General features: G+C 42.7%; 1 protein-coding gene across 7 annotated transcripts in view; it reads right to left on the reverse strand.

Annotated features, from left to right (window-relative positions):
- Positions 1-20,822, reverse strand: part of MTA3 (metastasis associated 1 family member 3) — a 179,512-nt gene that overhangs the window by 90,600 nt on the left and 68,090 nt on the right. For all 7 annotated transcript variants that reach the window (XR_009447997.1, XM_059659993.1, XM_059659991.1 and 4 more), the window contains exon 4: positions 426-552. Coding sequence is in view for 6 of the 7 variants with exons in the window: in XM_059659993.1 (XP_059515976.1) it covers positions 426-552 (127 nt within the window). In the remaining variant the exon portion in view is untranslated. The remainder of the gene's footprint in view (positions 1-425; positions 553-20,822) is intronic.

Genomic DNA, 20,822 nt, shown 5'->3' on the forward strand with positions numbered 1-20,822 from the left:
GCTAGACACTCACGCTTCAATCTCTGGCAAGGCCTAGGGACCACACCTGTGCACGAATTTCATGCACTGGACCTCCAGTGACTCTATAATGTTCTAGAACTCTGGAAAAGACCAGCATTTCCCAAAATGCAGGATGTCTCCTGGACACTTTTATACAGGATGCTAACAGATACCCAAATAAGTTGGGAAAGTCAGGATTAAAATAAAGCTACGTGGTTACTTTACTGCAGAACATTCTCAGGGCTTTAATATGCAAAGACACACTATAAATTTTCAAGATAAGATTTCATTATGAAGTATTTAGTAAACTAATTTGAGCAAGATCGTGAGCAGAGTTTGGAAAATGCTTCAAAGAAGGTTGCTTGGTGTGTTTTTTAAATGTCATGATATTACTGAATACTAATGACTTCTTAAAAAGTTCTTACCTGATATGTGTTGCAGGCAGAGATTCATATTGGCGAGACAAAAAGAGTTCCCTATGTTTCAACTGATGTTTCTGTTTATCGGTCAAGTCAGCCTCAATGGTTGTTTCAGATTCTTCCTCAATTTCTTCTACACAAATAAAATTCAAAGAATTCATTATTACAAAGCACAATATCTATCTGGATATTAAGAGAGACAAAAAAACTTTCATTCAATATTTTCTTCATATAATTAATGTTAAATTTACATATTTAGCGCCGAAACCGGTTTGCTCAGTGGATAGAGCGTCGGCCTGCAGACTGAAGGGTCCCAGGTTCGATTCCGGTCAAGGGCATGTACCTGGGTTGCGGGCACATCCCCAGGGGGTGTGCAGGAGGCAGCTGATCGATGTTTCTCTCCTATCGATGTTTCTAACTCTCTATCTCTCTCCCTTCCTCTCTGTAAGAAATCAATAAAATATATTTAAAAAATTTACATATTTAGCTTTTCATCTGAATTACAATCATAAAATTAAGTTACATAGCTTCAAAGGAAGAAGAAGAACTGCAATTTAAAAATGGCAGATGGGCCCTGGCAGAGTCGCTCAGAAAAGATACCAAGTGTTGGGAGAAATAGGAGTGGGGCAAAAGCTAAATAACAAGAGGAAAGGGTTGGAAGTCTATCTACAAAACAGTAACAACAGAATACTCCATTTAAAAAGAGAATAGTCAGCCCTGGCCGGGGTGGCTCCGTTGACTGGAGCATTTTTCCATGCACCAAAGGCTCGCGGGGTTTCATTCCTGGTCAGGGTACATACCAAGGCTGCAGATTTGGACCCACACAGGAGGCAGCAGATCAATGTTTCTCTCTCACATTGATGTATCTCTCTCTCTCTCTCTCTCTCTCTCTCTCTCTCTCTCTCTCTCTCTCCCTCCCTCCTTCCCTCCCTCCCTCCTCTTCTCTCTCCCTCCCTCTCCCCCCCCCTTCCTCTCTCTCTAAAAATCAACAGAAACATATCTGCAAGTGAGGATTTTTTAAAAAGAGAATAGTCAGAAAACAAGAAATAGGATAACACATTTCAAATTAGAAAACACAAATAAAAAACTAATAGAAGGATTAGAAGGTAACACTAAGGATTAGAAGGTAACTCTAGTCAGGGCACAGGCAGGAGGCAACCAATCGATGTGTTTCTCTCACATCAATGTTTCTCTCTGTCTTTCCCTCTCTCTTCCACTCGCTCTAAAAAAAAAAAAAAAATCAATGGAAAAATATCCTCGGGTGAAGATTAAAAATAAATTAATTAATAATAATAATAAAGTTTTAAAAAATAAAATAAAGAACATTCATGAAGTTCAACATCCCAGGAATAAAATTCCAGAAAGAACCAACAGAGAAAACATATTTCTTTACCTTTCTTAGGGGGACAGGGGCGAGGGAAGACCTCTCAAAGAAATGATTCGAGAAAATTTCCCCTTACTGAGCAAGATGAATGTCTAGATTTAATTCCCAACATAATTAATGTTTTAAGTGCTAATATGAGAAGATCACAAAAATTTGCAGAAAGGAAACATAGGTCATGTACAAAAAAACTATATTTAGTGGAATCACATGTGAACAGCAACATTGTATGATAAGATGGTAGAGCAATGCCTTCTAAGAGGAAAACTGATATTCAACCCACAATCCTATATAATAAAGAGGGAATGTGCAAATTGACCGCCACTCCACCACAAAGATGGCGGCGCCCACAGCGGTGGTTCCATAACACAAGATGGCGGCGCCCACATCGGAGGGGGGGGTGGGGGGGGGGTTGTGTGTGTGGTTCCATAACACAAGATGACTGCACCCACATCGGAGGCGGGGGGGGGGGTGTGGTTCCATAACACAAGATGACTGCACCCACATCGGAGGCGGGGGGGGGGGGGGGGGGGGGGATGTGTGTGTGGTTCCATAACACAAGATGACTGCGCCCACAGCAGAGGCTGAATTCCTGTAAAGAGCCTTAACGAGCAATCAGCAGGGACCTGAGGCTGCGCCCCCACCCCCTGCCCCTGTGGGGCTTGACAGGGGACTTCAGGCCACACCCCCCATCTGGCAGGGCTTGACGGGGAACCTCAGGCCACACCCCACACCCAGCAGGGCTTGACGGGGGGCCTCAGGCCGCACCTACCGCCTTGACACTAGGCCGGGGGACCTCAGGCCATGCCCCCCACCCAGCAGGGCTTGATGGGGAATCTCAGGCCATGCCCCCCACCCAGCAGGGCTTGACAGGGGACCTCAGGCCACGCCCTCTGCCCCGGCGCCAGACCAGGGGACCTGAGGCTGGGCCCCCCTGCCCGGTGGGACTTGACAAGGGTGGGACCAGCTGGGTCTGGATCTAGCCCAATTGGGGATGGAGGGTGGCCAGGTCTGGGTCTCGCACGATTTTGAGTTGGGTGGGCGGGGACTTGACTCTAGGTCCCATGGTGCGCCCCAGACTCTAACAGGAGGAAGATTTTCATATACACTTTGCTAATTTTCTTTCATCTCTGACACTTCTATTATAGAGAATGGGAAAATAGCAATATTAAAATATTTCCTCTAATTAATCACCTTTTAATGTGCACGAATTTCATGCACCAGGCCACTAGTTGCATAATAAATTATCATGATGGAAACAAAGAAAGGACAACCTTTCATTCATTCAACCAAGAGATATTAGGTGTCCAAACAGGCACTATTCAAGGTATTGGAGACAAGCAATGAGCAAAACATTAATAAGAAGAAACAATTCAAAGTGTTTGCCTTTGGGAAGCAGGGTTGGAAGGAAGTGATGGAAGACAGAAGACAAAGTTTTACATCAGATTTTTAAAAAGCACTATTTAATACTTTCTTTTATTTTACTGAGGAAGGGAGAGGGAGAGAGAGATAGAAACATCAGTGATGAGAGAGAATCATTGATCAGCTGTCTTCTGCAGGCCCACACCAGGAATCCAGCCCACAAACCCAGCATGTGCCACCACTGGGAATCGAACCATGACCTCCTGGCTCATAGGTCGATGCTCAACCACTGAGCCTCACCAGCCAGGCTAATACTCTTTTTAAAGAAAAAAAATGACCAAATGTCATTTACAGATATAATCACAAATAATTTTAGATACAAAAATTTTTTAAATACAATTATCTCTTAGGGGCTCACAGATCCTCTGCAACCTTACCTAGATCAGACGTGTACATCTATGGGAATAGTAGGAGCACTGAGGCACAGAGTGTGAGCCAAGGTGGGGAGGAGGGATCACTCTTCACACAGAAAGTAGAACTCAAGTTCAGGCCTCTTAATGCCTTAATTCTGGGACACTGATTGGCAACACACACACAACACTTTTCTCTTCCTCACAATTCTTAATAGTTCTCATTTATGGACCCTGGACCATAAAAAGATTTTTATCACATATAATCCCCTAGTTGTGGCAGTTCTTTTGAAATGTGTGAGGGTAATGAATGGGCTAAGTGTCAGATCTTTTCGACTTCCAAATTTTTAAAGCTCTGAATGGAAAATGGACCTGAAAAACTGATTTAGAAAGATTCACCTAGCTCAAAAAAAATAATAAAATTATTTAAAATTCTTAAATTTTCTTTTTAATGAGCTACTCAAAGAAAAATACAGCACTAAAAGAGCCATTTACTTTCAAGTGTAACAACATCTCACCAGTAGAAAACGATGTGCACTGGCATTATTAGCACCAGCAAAGATCACACACAAAATTATACTTTACTAGCAAAAAGGCACTGGGGCAAGGAGGGGAGACAGAGTACAGGAGAAACCTGCACAAAAGGGATTGTATGAAGTTTTTTTTTTTTTTTAAATATATTTTATTGATTTTTTACAGAGAGGAAGGGAGAGAGATAGAGTGTTAGAAACATCAATGAGAGAGAAACATCGATCAGCTGCCTCCTGCACATCTCCTACTGGGGATATGCCCGCAACCCACGTACATGCCCTTGACCGGAATCGAACCTGGGACCTTTCAGTCCGCAGGCCGACGCTCTATCCACTGAGCCAAACCGGTTTCGGCGGGATTGTATGAAGTTTTAAGGGGCATATAAATATCACTATTCTTAACAATGCATGTGCCATATAACTGCATGACCCATCAAGGCTCCACAAATTCCAAAGTTTTAGACTGCAGGATGAGAAAGAAAGCATGGCCAAAAGCTCACTAACACTAATTACACTTGCAAGCTGAGAGGGTATGGGATAAGGCCAGCACAAATAATGTCTAAGAGGCACCATCAGAGAAGAAATAAAACTAGCTGCGTATCATCCAGAACACCAAAGCATCAGCCATGGGATATGGGAGATCAATCTCAGCAGCAGGTTACAATCAAGGGCTCAGGCAAAGCTTTAGAGATTGGGCATGTGACATGTGTAAGAGCAGAGTAGGCAACTAAGCAATGTATTAACTGAACAACGAGGGACAGAACGTAAGCAAGAGGAATAAGTACTGGACCAGAAACTGGGTGTTTTTCAGAACAGATCAGAATTGTAATTCCTATCTATTAGTTGGGAGGGATGAAGCAGGGAACTGGCAGGAGGAGAATTCTCCACAGGTTATTCTCCAGCTTCCTAGATCTCTATTTTAATGAAATATCTGCCCACAGTGATAAGATATTAGCTCATACAGACCACACATTAAAGCAGGTGGTTAACAATTTGTTTACAGAGGCATTTAACAAGTACCCAAATGTTTGAAGACATATTACTGGACTGAAAATAGCTTGGTAACTCAAGCCTGCCTGTTAAGAAAAAAAAAATCCTCAAAAAAGGAATAAGCAAGTTGAATAAATTAGAAGAATTTTCATGACAGCTGCGATTTCAGGGAACTACCTGAATGAAGAGAAAAAATGTTTGGCAGTCTAGAGGCAAATGATCAATAAACAAAAATCAATTCTATTTCTAATCACTAGCAATGAACAATCTAAAACTTAAATTAAGAAAACAATTTCATTTACAATAGCACCAAAAAGAAAAATATACTTAGGAATATTTTTGACAAAAGACAAATTTTGTATACTAAAAACTATAAATATCATTAAAATAAATTAAAGAAGACCCAAATAAATGGAAAGATTTTATTCACAGACTGGAAGACTTAATATTGCTAAGGTGGCAATACTCCCTAAATTGATCTACAGATTCAATGCAATCCTACCAAAATTCAAACTGCCTTTTTTCCAAAAACTGACAAAGTAATCCTAAATTTCTTATGAACATGTAAGCAACCCAGAATAGCCAAAATAACTTTTGGGGGGAAAAACTTAAGAGAACTCACACTTTCAGATTTCAATGTTTACTTTAAAGCTGCAACAACCAAGACCATGTGGTATTGGTATCAGTCTAGACATACAGTATAGATCAGCCGTGGGCAAACTACAGCCCGCTTGAAATGAATAAAACTAAAAAAAAAAAAAAAAAAAAGGCCGTACCCTTTTATGTAATGATGTTTACTTTGAATTTATATTAGTTCACACAAACACTCCATCCATGCTTTTGTTCCGGCCCTCCGGTCCAGTTTAAGAACCCATTGTGGCCCTCGAGTCAAAAAGTTTGCCCACCCCTGGTATAGATCAATGAAATAGGACTGAGTCCAGAAATAAGTCCATACATTTATGGTTAATTTTGGACAAGAGATAATTCACTGGGGGAGTGAATAATGTTTTCTACAGAAATGGTGCTAAGAACAACTGGATATTCACATGCAAAGAATAAAGTTGGACCTTCACACCATATATAAAAATTAAGTCAAACTGAATCACAGGCGTGAATGTAAGAGCTAAAACTAAAACTAGAAAATTCTTACAATGAAACACAGGTATAAATCTTTATGACCTTAGATTAGGCAATGGTTTATTCACTGTGGACCCTAAAGCATAAGCAACCAAAGAAAAAATAGATAAATTGAAATTAATATTAAAATCTTTATGCTTAAATGGACACTATCAAGAAAGCAAAGAAATACAGGAGGAAATATTTACAAATTATGTATTTGATAAGTGTCAAGTACCCAGAATATATAGAGAACTCTTATATAATTCAAGAATAAAAAGACAACCCAATGAAATAATGGGCAAAGGATGAGAATAAATATTTCTCCAAGATGTGCAAACAGCAATACAAATAAATACATGAAAAAATGTTCAACATCATCAGTTACTAGTGAAATGCAAATCAAAACTTTAGATACTTCACACCAACTAGAATGACTATAATAAAAAAGATAATAAGAAGCATTTGCAAAATAGAGAAATTAAAAACCTCTGTACATTATTTGTGGGAATGTAAAATGGTGTAGCTGCATTGTAAAACAGTTTAGCAGTTACAGACAGTTACTGTATGTCCAAGCAATTCCATTCCTAGGTATATACCCAAAAGTGAAAACATATATCAACACAAAAACTTGTAAATGAATGTTCACAGCATTATTCATAAGAGCCAAAAAGTAGAAACAACCCAAATTGATAAAATGGATAAACTGATATAGTACATCCATATAATGGGATATTATTCAGCCATAAAAGGAATGAAGTGCTGATTTATGCTTTAACATGGATGAACCTTGAGACATACTAAAGAAACATTACGAAAGTGAAAGTTACAAAGGACTACATATTTTATGATTCCATTTATATGAGAAGTCCAAAATAGGCAAATCTACAGAGATAGGAAGCAGATTTGTTGCTGATAGAGGACGGATGGAGGGAGAAATGGGCGAGTGGACTGCTAATGGGTATGGGTTTCTTTTTGGAGTGGTGAAATGTCCTGGAATTAAATAATGGCTATGGTTACACAAATCTGTGATTATAGTAATAACCATTAATTGTACACCTTTTTAAAGGGTGAATGATATGATATATGAATTATATCAAAAAGAAAAAAGCTAATCCTGAAAAAGGGGGGTGGGAGGGCAAATGAAAGGCCGAGTCAAAAGAAGAACGAGTGAGTTCAGTACAGTAGTGCCCCCTTATCAATGGGGATATGTTCCAAGGCCTCCAGTGGATGCCTGAAGCCGCAGACAGTACCAAGCCCTATCTACACTATGTTTCCTTTCCTACACATACATACCCATGATAAAATTTAATTTACAAACGAGGCACAATAAGAGATTAACACAAGTAACTAACTGTAAGATAGAGCAATTATAACAATATGCTATAATAAAAGTTATGTGGCATGCAGGGGTTATTTGAATAAAAACACTGCAATATAGTCGATCTGATAACCAAGACAGCTGCTAAGTGACTAATGGACAGGTGGCATATGCAGCGTGGACACACTACACAGAAGGGATGATTCACATCCTAGGGGGGACGGAGCAGGACAGTGTGACATTTCATCATACTACCCAGAACTGTGCGCAATTTACAATTTATTAACTGTTTATTTCTGGATTTTCCATTTAATATTTTCGAACCATGATTAACTGCAGGTAACTGAATCTTCAAAAAGAGAAACCGTGGATAAGGGGGGACTACTGTATAGTCATGTAATGGAATTCCACTCAGTAGCTTACAATGAATAAGTGAATTCACACACTAACATAGATCTCAAAACTTGATACTAAGCAATAAACGGAAATCTGCGGAAGGACATATATACACAATAACATCTTTTAATGCAAAAACAATGCTCTATATAAATACTACATATATGTAGCAAAAGTATAAAAACATGAATAGGGAAAAAACCACCAAAGGTAAGACAGCAATTCACCTATGGGGAAACTAAACTAAATACCAATAAATTTACATATTTATAAATACACAAATAAATGTTGGTTTCCAAGAGGAAAAGAAATCTATCTATCTATCTAGCTAGCTATCTATACACACACACATACACACACACACACACAGTATAAAATAGAGAAATATGCTAATTAACCGGGACGCCGTAACGGGTGACAGGACAGGAGGAGATTGCACACCAGTGTTGGGGGCGGGGCGGCAGGGGCCTCCATGCACCTGCGCTGGGGGAGGGCCTGATCAGCAGCGGCCATGGCTGCTTCACAGGCCAGAGAGGGAGTGGGCGGCACCGTGCGATTTCGAATCATGCGCTGGGCTCCTACTGTATTTATAAAAGCCTAAGTGACCACTATGACCAAACAACAAGAACGACCGGTCGACCAGTCGCTATGATGCACACTGACCACTAGGGGGCAGACACTCAATGCAGGAGCTGCCCCCTGGTAGTCAGTGCACTCCCACAGCCAACCTCCCGCGGCCAGCCAACAGCCCACGGTCCCTCCCCGCAGCCAGCCGCCCGCCATCAGCCCCTGGCACTAAACCATTCGTAGACAACCTTCTTCAGGGTCAGGGTTTCTTACGTAGCAGAGCAGTTCCCTCACTACAATCTATTGAAAGTCAGCCCTCAAACCAAGGGTTTGTCTCGCTCCTGTCCTCTCCCTCCCCAGGGGCCACCTGCCCCCCACGGTGGCAGCGCGGCAGTGAGGGAATGGGGGGGGGGGGGGGGGGCAGGGAACCGCATGGTGGCAGGGCAGTGTCAATGTCCAGCATCCATTCCTTCTGCGCCTGGCCAGACGACCGTAGCCTCCTCTCCCGACCCCGCCCAGGGCCTTCAGGCCCCATGCTAGGACAGGGAACCGGGGTGGGTGGCGGCAGACGCAGCCCCTTTCCCAAGGGGGCCAAGGGCCAGCTCCCTCCTTTGGAGCCGGCAGCCAACCTCCCATGATCCCTTCCCCCCGGCCAACCTCCTGCGTTCCCCCCCCACCCTCCCTCCCTTCGCCTCCCCTCTCCCCCATGCACGAATTCATGCACTGGGCCTCTAGTAGAATATTAAAGTGGTTCACCTTGGGAGATCAAAAACAGGAAACAGCCCTAGCAGGTTTTGCTCAATGGATAGAGCATCAGCCCCCAGACTGAAGGGTCCTGGGTTCAGTTCTGGTCAGGGGCACATACCTTGGTTGCAGACATGTGCAGGAGGCAACCAATCAATGTTTCTCTCTCATATTGATGTTTCTCTCTCCCTCTCCCTTCCACTCCCTCTAAAAATCAATGAAAAAATATCCTCGGGTGAGGATTACCAAAAGCACAAACAGGAAACAACTAAGAGTCAACTATTTCTATAAAGAAATGCCTGAAATAAACAGGGAGAATATTTAAATGGATGAAAAGTTAACAATAGTAAGGAGATCAATTGTAAAGCTGGAAGAAGCCTCTGAGATTTCATTTCAGTGCCTGATCCACGAAGCTCCTGTCAATCTCCAGCTGGAGGAGGCCTCTCCTCTCTGCTACAAAGCAGCACTCAACAAAGCTTAAGGTGCTTAAGGTACAATATGCCTTGCACTACAGTCATCTGATTCACTGAGTCCCTTGAGAACAAAGATGGGTCATTTATCTTTGCATCCATGCTGTTTACTTGTGAGGTAAGAGAGATGGAACCTCAAGAAACGTTCACTGCAGACTATCAAGAACTATCAGCTAATGCTCAAGTCAGTGGGTACAAGGACAGACTCACAAAGTTATGGCATAAAACACTGAACAAAGTAACCATCAAAAAGTTACTGGTCAGCCCTAACCAGTTTGGCTCAGGTTTGGCTCAGTGGATAGAGCGTTGGCCTACGGACTGAAGGGTCCCAGGTTCAATTCCCGTCAAGGGCATGTATCTTGGTTGTGGGCACTCCCCAGAAGGAGGTGTACAGGAGGCAGCTGATCAATGTTTCTCTCTCATCGATGTTTCTAACTCTATATCCCTCTCCCTTCCTCTCTGTAAAAAAATCAATAAAATGTGTGTGTGTGTGTGTATATACATATATATATAAAGTTACTGTTCAAAGGGGTTCTACTTTTCACATTTCATTCTGATGCTTTCCCCAATTCTTTCAAAATCTAACAGGGTGGATGGGAGACTAGGCTTTGGAGTCACACTTGAATTCAAAGTCTAGCACCACACATGCCTAGCTGGGTGACATTGGGCCAAGTATTTATTCTTTTTAATCCTCAGTTTCTTCATCTATGAAATGTGTACTTAATTCCTCCCTCATATATAAATTTCTTAGCACAGTGACTAACAGTACTACAGAAAAAAAACTGCTATTACTTTTTATAAGTAAAATTTAATATGATTTTCTTTGACATTTGGATAACTATTTCTATCTCCTAAAACAATGGCTCCTAATTTAAAAGGCAAATCATATTAAAATTAAAACAAATCAAAAATGTTTTCACTTTTTGTAAACAAACAAAAACAGATATCCAGATCCCTCCATGGAGATCCTGATTTAGAAACTCTGGGGTAGAGTCAGGCCAGTTAGGCGTTAAGAATTCTACATAATAAAAGGCTAATATGCAAATTGACCAAACAGCAGAACGACCGGTCACTATGACACGTACTGACCACCAGGGGGCAGACGCTCAATGCAGGAGCTGCCCCCTGGTGGTCAGTGCACCAGAAACCAGGCTCACGGCTGGCGAGCGCAGTGGCAGTGGCGGGAGCTTTTCCCGCAGGGAGCGGGGCTAAGCCAGCAGTCGGACATCCCCCAACGGCTCCCAGGCTGCAAGAAGGTGCAGGCTGGGCTCCCCCGAGGAAGGTGCACCCCCTCCTCCAAGTGTATGAATTTCGTGCACGGAGCCTCTAGTCATTTTATAAAACACTAATTTTAAAACTTTTTTTGGCAGAACACCTATACCAATTATTGTCAAGCTTTTTAATCTCAGGACCCTTTATACTCTCAAATCCTATCAAAGACCTCAAAGAACCTTTGTTTATATGAGTTATAGCTACCAATACCATATTAGAAATTAAAATGGAGAAATATTTGAAACACAAGAAATCACAAGCACACAGTCCATTATCATGAGGGTAATGATGTCATCATGTGTCATAGAGCCTCTGGACAAACTCTGCTATTGTACTCAGGAGAAAATCGATGAAAAAATTAAATGGCAACTTAATTTTTTTTAAATATATTTTATTGATTTTTTACAGAGAGGAAGGGAGAGAGATAGAGAGTTAGAAACATCGATGAGAGAGAAACATCGATCAGCTGCCTCCTGCACATCTCCCACTGGGGATATGCCCGCAACCCAGGCACATGCCCTTGACCGGAATCGAACCTGGGACCTCTCAGTCCGCAGGCTGACGCTCTATCCACTGAGCCAAACCGGTTTCGGCGGCAACTTAATATTATTATGAAAATTATTTTGTCCTCACAGACCCCCTAAAACGTATTCAGGAACTTATGCAAAAGATGTATTAACTGAAAGTCTAACATGAAATTAAAAACAAACTGGCTAAAGCAAGGGTTTTTTTTACTTTATTGGGTTTAAGAAACCTGGCTCAGAAATTTTATCTTCACAGTGTGAGATCCAATGACTCATATCTTGTTCTCTAGCAAATTAGGATCCCATCAGAAATTTAAGCTATTTCTGCTTTACATTTATGTATTCAAAGAATACTGCATCTGGCAAAGGCTGCCCAATCTTGTAATATCGTCAAATTCCATCTGGAATTTTATACAGGCTTAACATGTCACCATGCATTTTTCCATTTGCTATCAATTTTAAAACTTAAGAAACAAAATAAAAGGATTAGAAATAACCAAATTTTATAGCACCACCAGACCATCATCCTCTCCAATTCATATGGACACAACTCACATTTCTCCCCTGCTTTGATTTAAAAAAAACAACACTCAAGAACTTTCAACCACTATTTGGATCAAAACTTTCATGGCTGAAGAACATCTCCCAGTAACCTGCCCTGCCATCTGTTTCACCTATTTCCTCCCCAACCCCACCCACCTCCCAAAAGAAAAAAAAAATTTATTAAAGTGCCTACCAATGTGTTCTGGGGATATTCTGTGAGGAAGACAAAAAGTCCTGCCCTGATAAAAACTGCACTTGACCCAGGATTATAAACAAGAATATACATTTCCAAGTGTCATAAATATTGTAAATTATGTAAGGCGCTCCAGAAGTATGACAGAGGAGACTACCGTATCCTGAGGGGCCAACAGAGCCTTCCTAAAGAAACACAGTTTAAGGCGAGACCTGAAGGGAAAGGGGTGGAGTGGATGGGTCCCTGTCTTTTTAAACAAGAAAATACAAGAGTGGGTACAGCTTGCCCAGCTCCTTATCAGTACTTGGGCTTGGCTTGACTATGAATTTCCTGCTTTTACCTTCACATCCTGCTGACTAAATCAGCAGAGAACCTTATTCAAGGTGACTGGAACTGCCCTGGTTTTAAAACTGAAATTCCTAAGGTCAGAAAACCCCTCAGTACCAGGCAAACCAGTACAGCTGGTCCCCTAGCCCTCATATTACTCAACCTAAGCGTTATGCTTTGGCCTACTAAAAGAAAACCTGTGGTCTCATAATGGCTAAAATTTCAAAGACTGAAACTACCAATCTTATCAAGAACATAAACTGAATGGAATTTCCATACGTTCAAACAGAGGCAGTGAAAATGGGTTTAACCATTTTGGAAAACTTTTTGGCAGTAATGCTGAAGTCAATTTGAAATGTTAAGCCTGTTATAAACCAGCAATTTCACTCCTACATATTTATCAGGGGGAATGAGAGCTTAAGTACACCAAAAGACTTTCACAAGAATGTTCATAGCAGCTTTTTTTCATAGAAGCCAAAAACTAGAAATCATTCAATGCCCATTAATAGGAGAATGAATACTACTGGGCCAGAAAAAAGAACAACTAATAACAAGCAATAGCATAGAGAGATGCCACGAGTATGGTGCTGAATGAAAATAGTCAGGGAGCTCTGGCCTGTGTGGCTAAGTTACTTGAGTGTTGTCCCGTGCACAGAAAGGTCACTGGTTCGATTCCCAGTCAAGGCACATGCCCAGGTAGTGGGTCTGATCCCCCATCTGGGTGCCTGAGGGAGACAACCAATCGATGTTTCCCTACCAGTAACTGCTGCATGTACAAAGTAAAACAACTCTTCCAGCTCACCCGTACCTATTCACCCCTTGCCAATATGCGGATGGTGATAGTGGTGGAGGCAGGTGATAGAGAAAGATGTTCCAGGAAAGGCACGTGGTGCGGACTCGTTATTCCGCACAGGAGAGAAGCACAAGACAGCACCAACTACTGGTCTTGTGGGGCTGTGCTTCCCAAAGGCACATGGGGCATTCTTTGCCCTTTGTAGTATACCTCCCTCCCTGATTTTTGTCTTAATACTTTTTCTGATATAATGGGACCTAAGTATTATGACCTTAAAATGGGGAACGTAAGTATGAAAAGAGGGAAGTGTTTTAAGCCAAATGGCTCTCTACATGAAGTGATGGGAGAGGTACCAACATATATAAAGCAATGCAACTTATTTCATTTATTTGTACATTACTAAAGGTTGGCCATCTACATTCTAGGATTCAGCCTGGATGTCAATATCAAGCCCTCAAAGTCTATATCCCCAACAGTCCGGGGATCCCAGTCCATGGCTCCAACTTTGTGCACACTGAGAGCCATGTCATATGGTAAAAAGTGTAGCATTTGCAAGGTTGTGTAAGCTGACCCAGATGTATCCTCTGGAGGAAAACTGTGATGCTGAAGATCCATGACTGAAGACAAAATGACATCCCTGCCTCCTGCCAAAGAGAGAAATGACGCAGCCAGGCCTGCTTTTCCCAGAGAGGAGTTTTAACTCTCTTAGTAGCACTCAGATTCCTGGTGGTAGACAAAGCAGGCAGATATGGGGCTGCACTTGTAAATGGAGGTATCCTATTATCTCTTTTTTTATTATTAAAGAGGACTCTGAACTTGGGGAAGAGGGAAATTAGAAAATATTACTAAAGGTTGAACTGACAGAAAAGGCTCCTCCCTGTATTAGAAAGGCAAGAGCTTTTGAGACATTTATTAGCAAATATTTAAGTCCCCACAATGTAAAGAAAATGGCAACAGATGATAAGAAGACTGGGGGCACCACCCTCAAAAAGTTCAATTCTAATTCCACTTAACACTGCTATGGTTTTTGGTAAGTTACCGACTTCTCTTTGGGCCACTATAGAAACAGCAGTAATAACATAAATTAACAAATTTTAACTGTAAACATTAAAACGACAAAATGAGTATGTGAGTACCTGGTATAGCACCTCAAACATAGAGATCATAATGTTAGTTTTTCTTCCTTATCCAAGATAAACTATTTGTAGTGTGAAAGTGTAGAATCTCTTTTGATATACAATGTTACTATGACATTTACTAAAATGCAAAGCCTATGAACAAGGCCAGAAAAAATTATACTGATCTATAACCAACACACAGAGCAAATACATCTGAATTAAGCTTAAAGACTGCCCCAAATTAAAATCAAACAAAATGTCGGTATATTCTTACAAAATGTATAATCTTACAAAATGTATTATACAAAATGTATAATGGATATCTTACAATATCCCAGGATATTATTTGTAAGTATATTTTTTTTAATTATTTGTATCTTTTGTCTAATGCAGAGGCAATTTTGACACGAGCTATGATTTTTTTCCCCATCTTTGTCCTCTAGAACTGAAGAAAACCACACCTAGATGTCAAGAAAAATGGAAGAAAAATAACGCTCTTCAGTGCCTTAAAATTTTGTTTATTTCACACATGGGATAAGAGTAAGAAGCCCCTTTCTACATCTTAGATGAAGAAAACAAAGATTATAGGAAAAAGAAGAGAGAACCTCTGGACATTACGCCTAGAATTTGCCTTATGCCACGGATGCCTGCCTGGCTTTTTAGGAAAGGAATATGTATGGGAGCCTTATAGGTGATGGTAAATGGGCAATGGCAGAAGCCATTAAAGATACCTCCTACCTCCGCTCAACAAGAGAACTGGCCAGATCTAAGAGGATTTTCTCCTTTTATGTATCTCTCCATCTCTCTGAAGAAAGAATCTTCCATCTGTACTGTCGTGCTATGAGAAACTGTCATGAAACAATTCTCTTTACTCTTTTATAAAATGAACAGGCAACTGAGGTACTCAAACTTGTGAATGATCATTTCCTAAAAGCACTTGGTGTCACTTTAAAAGTCTCCTCTCGGGTTTTCTGAGAGCAGGGACAGTGTCTGGTCACTGCTAACATCCCCAGCACCGAGAACAGACATTTGCTCATACTGAAATGAATTATATTTTGAATGACTAAAGAATAAGCTACTGGAAGGAGCATGGAATGACCACTGAAAATGACTGGGTTTGGGATTTCCAGTTCTAGTTCCAGTTCCCAAGTTGTGCATGGAAACTGGCATGAGGTGTACTGGGAGGCTATGACGCAGGGGCCATCTTCCTGAGACTCTTAGCCATTAGCAAGCAAACTTAAAAGGGTGAGGCATTCATGCAGCAATGTATCCATTCTCTAAGTTCCTAGGTATCAAGAAAGCATGTCAGCAGCTTCTGGATACCACTTCTAAAACCTTGGACTGAGGCTTCCAGGTGACCATTTTCCAACTTGAGGCTTTCAGGTGATCATTTTCCAAAATCCTGGCTGTGAGGGGCAACTGAAAAAGCATGCTGCTAGCTTAGCTCCAAAGAAGGTTTCAGAGGAACCAGCTTCCCCTGTGTGTTAGTCCTCTGTATGGTTCTGGGAGTCCTCCAAAGGCCCAGCCTTGGATGTTTCCTCAACCATTCCATCATTTTGTAAGCACCTAATTAATTCTCAGTAATAGATCAAATCCAGATTGGTTTCTGTTTCTCTCACTCACTGACATTTCTCATAACAATATTTTCTCTGTCTCCTCGGGGCAAGGGAAATAAAAGAAAAAATATACAAATTGGACTACATCAAACTAAAAAGCTTTTGCACAGCAAAGAAAACCATCCTATATAATAAAAGGCTAATATGCAAATCGACCGAATGGCACAATGACCAATCGCTATGACGCGCACTGACCACCAGGGGGGCAGATGCTCAATGCAGGAGTTGCCCCCTGGTGGTCAGTGCACTCCCACAGGGGGAGCGCCGCTCAGCCAGAAGCCGGACTCATGGCTGGCGAGCACAGCAGCGGTGGTAGGAGCCTCTCCCACCTCCGCTGCAGACAGGTGGTAAGAAGTGAGGGGTCCCAGACTGTGAGAGGGATGTCTGACTGCAGGCTTAGGCCCGATCCCGGTAGTCAGACATCCCCCAGGGAGTCCTGGACTGGGAAAAGGTGCAGGCCGGTCTAAGGGATGCCCCCCAGCAGTGCACGAATGTCGTGCACCAGGCCTCTAGTTAATAAAATAAAAAGACAACCCACTGAATGGGGGAACATATTTGCCAATGATACATATGATAAAGGCTTAATATCCAAAATTTATAAAGAATTCATAAAACTCAACACCAAAACCATAGATAATCCAATTAAAAAATGGACAAAGGACCTGACTAGACACTTCTCCAAAGAGGACATACAGATGGCCAATAGAGATACGAAAAGATGCTCAACATCGCTAATCATCAGAGAAATGCAAATTAACACCACAATGAGATATCACTTCAGGCCTGTTAGAATGGCTATCATCAATAAATCAACAAACTAGTGTTGGCAAAAATGTGGGGAAAAGTGACCCTTGTGCACTGTTGGTGGCAATGTAGATTGGTGCAGCCACTGTGGAAGAAAGTATGAAGTTTCCTCAAAAATTTAAAAATGAAATTGCCTTATGACTCAGCAATTCTACTTCTGGAAATATACCAGAAGAAACCCAAAACACTAATTTGAAAGAATATATATACCCCTACTTTCATTGGCTATCCTATCTAATAATAGACGAACATGGTAATTGACCGTACCTTCGCTACACCTCCCATTGGCTAATCAGAGTGATATACAAATTAACTGCCAACAAAGATGGCGGCTAATTTGCATACTGTAGGCAGGGCGGGACAGCAGGAGCTGCCATCCAGGCCCTGGTGCACGGCTGGGTGGCACAGGGCTCAGGCGGGGCGCGGGGATCGCGGGGGGCCCCGCCCCAGGCAGCGCGGGGCTCAGGAGGCGCGATCAGCAAAGCGGGACTGGGGATTGGCGAATGGGTGCAAGGCAGACCTCCTGGTCCTTCCCCTCAGCCAGCAGGCTCTTATCAATCTTCCGTTTCTACTGAAAGGAATGTGGCACCTCCACTGCACAGCCTCCCAGGACTCGGACTCGCAGGCTCAGGAGTGGAGACTTCAACAAGGACTTCAGCGCCTGCTCAGGGGAATAACGCCACCTCCCTACTCCACGGCTGCTTCTGTGTCTGCAAGAAACTGCACATGCTCCTCCCCGTGACATGGGCGGGGCCAGAGCCTGAGTTGAGCGGTACCACGATAGCGATAGCAGCTGGACCAGTGCAGGAATGGAGGGAGGGAGGGCGGGGAAGGTGAGGAAGGAGCAAGGAGGAAGCCCTGGTTCCCTGCTCCTCCTCCCACAGGCATGGCCCTTGCTGCTGTTATGATAAAAAAAAGTTGTGTTTTTCTAACTCTGTCTGGGTAAAGGAAACAACTGTCTGTTGACTTCTGATCTTACTCTCAGAGCTGCCAGTTAATCCCTCTGGATGCATCATATCCAACCTCCAAAGGATCTAAGGGGCAGGATCAACCTTCATTCCATAGTTGAGGAAACGGACCAAAAAACACATGTGTCTCATGCCTCAGTGTCAACTCCCACAGAAATCTCTGGGTAATGACTCAGATTCTATATCTAAGGGTATATTTTCTTCTGTTTTCATGTTTAAATCAGCCCCAGGAATCAAATAATACAATAAAGAATAAAATGGAGAGAACCAAGATGGCGGCATAGGTTAACGCCGGAGTTTGCTGCTTTGAACAACTACTTCAAAAGTGAAACCAAAAAACGGAAGGGACATCACCCAGAACCACAGGAACGCTGGCTGAGTGGAAGTCCTACAACTAGGAGGAAAGAGAAACGCACACGGACACTCAGAGGAGGCGCAGTGGTGAAGTCAAATTCTGAGGTGCGGAGTGCACGGAGCGGGCTGGCGGCGGAGGGCGCGGTTGTTGTTTTAAATCGGGAGGGAGTCGCAGACTCTGAGCTCCAGATACAGGCGAGTCTTTAGGGACCCAGACTCAAACGGGAGAAGCGGGACTGTCTGGCTTCGGTCAGAGCGAGTGCAGCTTTCTCTCCGAGCTTTGCAGCGGGTGCTAGGACTCAGAGAGGCAGAGCCCCTGGGGACAGGACTGAGAGCCGCCATAACTGCTCTCTCCGGCCCACCCTGTTGATCCTGTGCGATCCGCCCCGCCCAAGCCCTGCACAGAGGCATTTGCCGGATAGCCTCAGGCAAAGGCTAGATTAGCACCTCCCTAGAGGACAGAAGTTCTCTCACTGCTGACACAGCTGATTCTCATAGCCACTTGGCCTGGAGGTCAAACCCTCCCTGGAATTAGCTACAACAATCAAGATTTAACTATAAGACTGCGAACAAAGACCACTAGGGGGTGCACCAAGGAAGCATAACAAAATGCGGAGACAAAGAAACAGGACAAAATTGTCAATGGAAGAAATAGAGTTCAGAACCACACTTTTAAGGTCTCTCAAGAACTGTTTAGAAGCTGCCGATAAACTTAATGAGATCTACACGAAAACTAATAAGACCCTCGATCTTATATTGGGGAACCAACTAGAAATTAAGCACACACGGACTGAAATAACGAATATTATACAGACGCCCGACAGCAGACCAGAGGAGCGCAAGAATCAAGTCAATGATTTGAAATGCGAGGAAGCAAAAAACATCCAACCGGAAAAGCAAAATGAAAAAAGAATCCAAAAATGCGAGGATAGTGTAAGGAGCCTCTGGGACAGCTTCAAGCGTACCAACATCAGAATTATAGGGGTGCCAGAAGATGAGAGAGAGCAAGATATTGAAAACCTATTTGAAGAAATAATGACAGAAAACTTCCCCCACCTGGTGAAAGAAATGGACTTACAGGTCCAAGAAGCGCGGAGAACCCCAAACAAAAGGAATCCAAAGAGGACCACACCAAGACACATCATAATTAAAATGCCAAGAGCAAAAGATAAAGAGAGAATCTTAAAAACAGCAAGAGAAAGAAACTCAGTTACCTACAAGGGAATACCCATACGACTGTCAGCTGATTTCTCAACAGAAACTTTGCAGGCCAGAAGGGAGTGGCAAGAAATATTCAAAGTGATGAATACCAAGAACCTACAACCAAGATTACTTTATCCAGCAAAGCTATCATTCAGAATTGAAGGTCAGATAAAGAGCTTCACAGATAAGGAAAAGCTAAAGGAGTTCATCACCACCAAACCAGGATTATATGAAATGCTGAAAGGTATCCTTTAAGAAGAGGAAGAGGAAGAAAAAGGTAAAGATATAAATTATGAACAACAAATATGCATCTATCAACAAGTGAATCTAAGAATCAAGTGAATAAATAATCTGATGAACAGAATGAACTGTTGATTATAATAGAATCAGGGACATAGAAAGGGAATGGACTGACTATTCTTGGGGGGGAAAGGGGTGTGGGAGATGTGGGAAGAGACTGGACAAAAATCGTGCACCTATGGATGAGGACAGTGGGTGGGGAGTGAGGGCGGAGGGTGGGGCGGGAACTGGGAGGAGGGGAGTTATGGGGGGAAAAAAAAAAGAGGAACAAATGTAATAATCTGAACAATAAAGATTTAATTTAAAAAAAAAAAAAAAAAAAGAATAAAATGACTTCAGAGGGCTCAGCATTGTATTCCCAGGGCCTTTGGTCCCACACAAACCACAGAGCTCAGTTATCCTGAGATGAAAGGAAAGGAAAGAGAAACGTGAAAGGTTTCCCAGCTCAGTCACAGAGACATCTCATAATGACATATTAAGAACACGACATTAACTTAGGGGTGGAAAGGACACAAATGAAATAGAAGATGGAGCCATTTAGAGTGAGCAGGCCAGCAGGGGGGCAGTTGGGGGCAAGCAGGCCAACAGGGGGGGCAGTTAGGTGTGAGCAGGCCGGCAGCGGGGGTAGTTGGGGTGAGCACACTGGTACAGGGGGCAGTTGAGGGTGATCAGGCTGGTGGGGGGGCATTTGGGGGTGAGTAGGCTGGCGGCGGGGGGAAGTTGGAGGCATGCTTGCAGGCAGAGTGATTAGGGGCAATCAGGCAGGCAGGCAGGCGAGTGGTTAGGAGCCAGCAGCCCCAGATTGTGAGAGGGATGTCCGACTGCCAGTTTAGGCCCGATCCCTGTAAACCGGCAGTACGACATCCTTCCAGGGGTCCCAGATTGGAGAGGGTGCCGGCCGGGCTGAGGGACACTCCTCCCCCCCCCCACCTCCAAGTGCACAAATTTTTGTGCACCGGGCCACTAGTGTTATTTATAATAGCCAAGCAATGGAAGCAACCCAAGTGCCCATGAGTAGATGAGTAGATAAAACAGCTGTGATATATTTACACAATGGAGTACTAGTCAACCATAAAAAAGGAAATCCTACCCTTTGCATGG

Source organism: Myotis daubentonii, chromosome 12 (assembly GCF_963259705.1).
Source record: "Myotis daubentonii chromosome 12, mMyoDau2.1, whole genome shotgun sequence".
Taxonomy (NCBI): domain Eukaryota; kingdom Metazoa; phylum Chordata; class Mammalia; order Chiroptera; family Vespertilionidae; genus Myotis; species Myotis daubentonii.